The sequence below is a fragment of the Olea europaea genome, unplaced genomic scaffold (assembly GCF_002742605.1).
Source record: "Olea europaea var. sylvestris unplaced genomic scaffold, O_europaea_v1 scaffold963, whole genome shotgun sequence".
Classification (NCBI taxonomy): domain Eukaryota; kingdom Viridiplantae; phylum Streptophyta; class Magnoliopsida; order Lamiales; family Oleaceae; genus Olea; species Olea europaea.
The window spans coordinates 97,468-103,599 of record NW_019268131.1 but is presented as its reverse complement, the minus strand read 5'-3'; the positions used below and the strand labels follow the sequence as shown (position 1 = coordinate 103,599).

At 33.1% G+C, this 6,132-nt stretch overlaps 1 protein-coding gene and 1 non-coding gene across 2 annotated transcripts in view; one reads left to right on the top strand and one right to left on the bottom strand.

Moving 5' to 3' along the window:
* The window catches only part of LOC111392700 (protein cornichon homolog 4-like), a 34,638-nt gene extending 30,836 nt beyond the window's left edge, over positions 1-3,802 (top strand). The window contains exons 3-4 of the mRNA XM_023018097.1: positions 3,212-3,334; positions 3,426-3,802. Coding sequence (XP_022873865.1) covers positions 3,212-3,334; positions 3,426-3,459 — 157 coding nt within the window. The 3' untranslated portion in view covers positions 3,460-3,802. The remainder of the gene's footprint in view (positions 1-3,211; positions 3,335-3,425) is intronic.
* A 1,246-nt stretch (positions 3,803-5,048) lies between these two features.
* On the bottom strand, positions 5,049-5,120 carry TRNAD-GUC. Its single transcript has one exon. It is a non-coding gene; the product is annotated as a tRNA-Asp (tRNA).
* Positions 5,121-6,132: the final 1,012 nt, after the last annotated feature.

The window sequence follows — 6,132 nt, the reverse complement described above, 5'->3', positions numbered from 1 at the left end:
GATAAAAAACCGGTCAATTGAACAATTTAATTGTTAACTCAGAAACCCGATGCCGATTTTAACCGGCTTTGGCAGTTTGTATTTAGTATAAAATTTAAACTTTTCACATCTCAGCCTATTATAATAGAAAGAGGCACAAACACTAGCCGTGTCAGGTAATTACCCACCCTTTTATAGAGTGACTTTAGAGCATAATTATGTATATAATTAAGATGGCATAGACATTGTGTGATTAATTGGAAGTTGATCAATGGTAGCTGCAGGTCCTTGAACATTATAAAATATAAATGAAATAATTATTTTAAGTAGTTGTTCTGAAAATTAATAACCTCAGCTATTAATAAATTATCGCCGTATTAATTTAAAGAGGTTAGTCTGTAGATACAAAATTCAAATATGATGGATCTTAAGGTAAATTTCACTTTTGGAGGGAGATGTGCATTGAACACAACATTAAATACATGTCAAATTATTGGAGATCACATAAATGTATGTGGGAATCCTGGCTAATATTATATACAGACAAGATTAATTAGTAGCAAAAGACAAGAGATTTTAATCAAACTAAACCTGCATTTCCCAATAACATAAGATAATAATCTGTGCAGGGATTCTTTATTTTAATAATTTGGTTACCCTCCCTCAGTTGGAAATCTTGAAATCTCCAAAATACCCCTAGTTTAAGGACCATAAAGTGGTATTAAAGGGGCAATTCTGTCTTTTCGAACAGCTTATCATCCTTGCTGGTGCCTAGAGCATTGTCCAATAAAGTAATGTTAAAGATGGTCACAGTAAGACAATGTTTGGATAAATTTTGAAGTAACCTGAAATTTTCTTTCAAAGTAACCTGCAGTCTCTGACTCTCTGTATGTCTTCATTTAAGACAAATTTCTTTAATTTTCAAACTCATTTTCGATCACACATTCACATAATAAAATATTTTATACGTAAACTGATTTTTCCCCCATTTCTAAACTACACATTTTCTAAAAAATACGATGTGAAATATTATTTTTTCCAGAAATAATGGCCATCAAAGAACGGCTAATTTCTCCGTGGATTCAAAAATGATAATAGAAAAACAATAATGCAGGCTGTTCAGACCACACACATTATAAGGGGGGTGGGTAATTTTTTTTTTTAAATAATCCCCCACCCCCTCACACAGCATGTGAGGGGACCTGTACAGATTAGGCATTTTTCATAGAAAAAAGTAGTATGCATCCTAATCGTAATCACTATATAACGAATATGAAAGAAAATGCTTCTTCATGAACTGCAATGTGGAAGTCACCAACCCTAACTCCAAAATCATGTGAGCAATCATCCCTACTTGATTGTTTAGTCCTTCTCAGTGATAAGAGAAATGAATAATTCATGAAGAAATTACTTTAAAACTTGTTTATTTACTTATAAGTAAATTTTGATGCTAAGCGAAACATGGAATAATAAAAAATAAGTACACACCCAACATGGAGAACAACAGCATATGATAATCAGTCAAAGAAGCTAACTTTTTTAGTGGACATTAGCAGTGGCTTTTCAGCTCTCTGTCTCTCCATCCTCTGTGAGATTACACCCCACACCACTCCACCCCACCTACACGTAGAAATGAAAATAAAAGGAAAAGAAAAATTAAGGGCATGCATGATATTTTACTCTCTTTTTGTGCTTTTATATTTATCTTTACTGTTAGTGGGCTAGTCCTTATTATTTTTCCCCATCTACACTACTTTTCCTGATTCTCTGAGAAGGAGACAACTCTGAGTACTTGTTTTCAAGTCATATTGTGGCTTTTCTTTAGTAGTGGTGCTTTTGCATTTTTATTTTTTTGGAGGATATCTGGTGTGAAATGGCCAAATGCGCGGGCCTGTCTTCGGATGAGCTTTTGAGATCAAAAGATTGGAGAAAATGATTGATTTTGCTAGCAGTTTGTTGAGTTTTTCTTTTGCTTCACTTCTTGAGATCTAAAGGTGGGTATGGCTATTTTAATGGCAATTGAGCTTTTTCTTGGCTTGGAGTTCAAGTGTTTGCAAAAATGTCGCCTTTAATGATTTTTTCTTTTTAATTATTATATGGGCCATACTAGGCACTTAATAGAAGCATTAGAGATCTAGTTTTTCAATTCTTGGATCATATTGGATATTCAGAAGTAGATTTTTAGTTAAAAGTTCTAAATTTTTAGTTGGGTTAAAAAAAAAAAAAAAAAAAAAAAAAAAAAAAAGGCAAGGCATTTTTACTTCTTTGTATGTGATTGAACATAAAAATTAGAAGTTACGTGGTAGATTGTCTTTCTTTGTTTAGCCATCTTGGTTCAGAACAGATGGTTATATAGCATCTTTCTTTGGCAAAGTATCTACTATTCAAAAATAAAGTAGCTAATAGATCACGTGAAGAACTCTTGCACATACTTCATATCCTCGACCAATGTAACATCAACTACATTGTTAACGATGTTCTTCGTACGTAAAATGGGAACAAGATTTGCTTGGTACTTTAGGGTCAGGTATCATCTAGGGATGGCAACGGAATGGATGGGCTGGGGATGGCATTACCGTCCCTGCTGGAGAATTTCACCTACCAGCCATTCCCATCGCCCAGTTTTGTTTTGCTTTTTAACTTAATAGAAAAGGGGCAGGCTTGCATGATACTGTGCGGTGATTTTTTTTTCTTTTTCATTTAAACCCTCCATGCTGGATGATTTTCAGCCCTGTCCCTGCACCCGCGGACCCAATTAAGCTGTGAATCCCCACCCGTTTCAGGGCGGATCACCACGGGATCGGGCAGGCAGGTTTTTCTGCTGTCCCTATCTATCATCCTCATTTTTATAGCAATCAAGATAACATTATGTTCCAATCAGTTAAAGATGATGCCCATATTATCAGGTCTTGCTAAGAATAGCAAAATGTCTCTCTTAAAAATATATTTCGTGTGCATGAATTGAGATAAAACCTGTGCATTAGGTTTTATTGCTTTCATATTATAGTTAAAAGTAACTCTATTAATTAGGTCATTCTCTTTATATTTCTTAAACAGAAAAGAAAAGAAATACAAATTATCTTGTTCATTTTATGGTTTCTTTTTCAATTATGTTCAGTTTACATTTACTAAGGGTCTATGCTTTAGTTGAACTAGAGAAGTTCTATGACTGCTATGCCTTTGATAAATTCTTTGAGCCAATCATTTCTTAGTTGTGGTTTTCTCTGTGAAGGTACATGCGAAGACAGCACCTCGTAGATGTAACTGAGATATTTAACTTGCTCAGTTGGGAAAAGAAACAACGGATTATCAAACTTGGTTACATTGTAGTACTTCTCTTCATATCCTTGTTCTGGCAAGTGACTAATAACATGCTTTCTAGCAGTAACAACGAAAATTTACGTCGTAAAGCTTCTTAATCTATTTGTTATTTTTTTATGGTGCAGGATGATTTACAATGCACTTGAAGATGACGATTAGTCACTATAGTTTCACATTTCGTATTTGGCTAAGTACAAGCACCACTTGGATCACATCAAGACTTGCATCAATTACATGTTTGGTAATGAGTATTGAGTATTAGAAGGTATTCGACAGTATTAAGAAAGAACAATAAGTTAAAATCATTTTTATTATACTGTCTAGTTTTATTCATTATTATGTACCAAACATGTTGTGATTAACCCATTTTCTTTTGTAACTCACATTTGTAACGGACGTCTATGAAAATAGGCTGCTCTTTTTTAGCTTTGATTGTAATAGTAAGTAGGATTCATGTTTATCCATGTTTTGGTATTATTGATTTTGTGACCCAGTTTTCTTACATGATTGTGGTAATTATTGGGTTTCTTTTCTAAAATTATTGCTTGCAACCATTATGATCTTCAACTTTTCTACTGAATTACATTAAAAAAATAAAATAAAATAAAAAATTGAAGAATATGGATATTAAGTTCTTAAGGGTCAAGAAATTTGTCTCGTGTGGAATTATTTATTCGGAACTTTATCTTTATCAATGCGATATAACTTGGGGAAAAAAAAGGGGTTACCTTGGAGACTTGAATCTCACTTCATAGGTCTCAATAACGACCCATTTAGTGACATGGGTCCAAATGTTGGTTTGGGGTCAATGAACATGACCCAACCAGTCTTCTATTTTCCATATCTAAAGGGGAATGTGGATTTGGAAAATTCTACGTGTACATTATGGCATCCATAAGGATGTCCATAATGTACACGTGGAATTTCATGATTGGAAGGCTGGAAAAATTGTTTTTCAGCTCTTCAATGATATTATGTCAATTGTATATTATTGATACCATAATATGCATGCAGCATACCTCAATTTGAATTTAGTGGAAGGTTGATGCTATATATAAACTTTTAGTGTACATAATGGATGACGGGAAAATTCTGCATGCTTCACAGAATTTGGCTAGAACCCTCACTGTGCACGGGCCCCATGTGTGATATAAAATGTCAAAAAATCAACCATTAACCCCACCAATGTGTATTTTCTGTAAAATATATGTAAGCGCTGCGTTGGAGCCGGGAAACTATTTTTTTTCTTGGTATATTTAATTTTTTACATCCAAAATTTGAACAAAAAATTATACTTCTTATATAGTTAGATTGATAAGTTAGGGAGGAAATAGTGACCAGTTAATCAGTGAGAAGTACCTTTTGGGAGTCATTTGTGACGCTTTTATATTGCTTGTTGTACCTACACAATAAAAGGAATATAACCCTTTTTTTCTTTTTTCCATGTCTTTGGTAAATATTATTCTTTGCTTCTTCTGTAGTATTGTGTGGTTGAAGTTGGAGGACAATAACTCATTCTATTGGCAAAAGATCTGGATAATCTTGTCGAAAATAAGTAGGAAAAGAATTATAATTAGTCTAAATTAAGCAGAATGGAGAAAGAATTATATTGTCCTCTTCAACTTTAGTCAGGCGTTTCACTATAGTTGCATGGCTTTAAGGGAACACACTGTCCCATTAGCACAGTGTCTTGAGGTGGCTTGTACTTTTGCGCGCAAAAGGAGAAATATTTTATTAACAAAAATGAGCGCCGTTGCCGGGGATCGAACCCGGGTCACCCGCGTGACAGGCGGGAATACTCACCACTATACTACAACGACTTCTTGTAAGGGTGGCTGTAAAAATTATATATAGTAAATTAACTTTGGTCAAATCTACAACCATAAATAGAGTTTAGTTTGTTTTGTATCTTTTTCAGGATTGTTCAAGATTCAAGGACGAGGCAAAACTCAACCACAGTACAATGACAAAATTTAAATTTTTTTTTCCTTGTTCAACAATATTCAATCAATCATACATTTATATACCATTATAATCTACAATCGAGTTTTAATACTGATGTGTGAAAATTTAACATGTCTATAACATAGTAAATTATAAGTCCTAGGATTCATTTGATCCCTTCAAAGTGGGACGGGCTCAAGTATTATGAACATGATGCACAATATCAAGTAGAGAAGCTAGGGCCAATCTAACTCCTTGTCCCTTCGTATGAAGTGTCAACCAACAATGTCAGTGTATTTCAAGTAAATCATTAGAGAGAAATTGAGGAAAAGTGAGTGTGTGTATGGCAAGCTTAAAAAGTTTACTTGTAAGTAAATAAAATTTTAAAATAATTAATCGGAAATAAACATGCTCATAATGATGGAGCATCCTGAAAGTATAAGCAGAACGTATCCATGATCAAACTATTAAATATTTATACAACAAATATCATATGTAAATGAAATATCTAATTTAAATGAAGTGTCCAAGTGGTGGAAAGTGTGAAATTTGTGTGGGAGGTTGGAAATTTGGGTAACATTTGATGCAATAATAAAAAAAAAGTCTCTTATTGAAGCCTTGAACTTCCTTGATTAAAATAAATTTTTTTTATTTTAATTATTTTCGAAATTATTTAATAGATCAAACTAGTCAATATTTTTTAACAATCCATTATCCACGTTCCATTAAAATTGCAAATCTTTCTGGATCATGATGAAAACAGTTATATTTCTTCTAATATAAATACTCATATGATTTTGGAAAAATACATCAAAAAATGAGATTATGATTTTTATATTCCGTTATTTTTTATACTCGAGTTTTACATCTTTTTTAGGAGTACTGGTC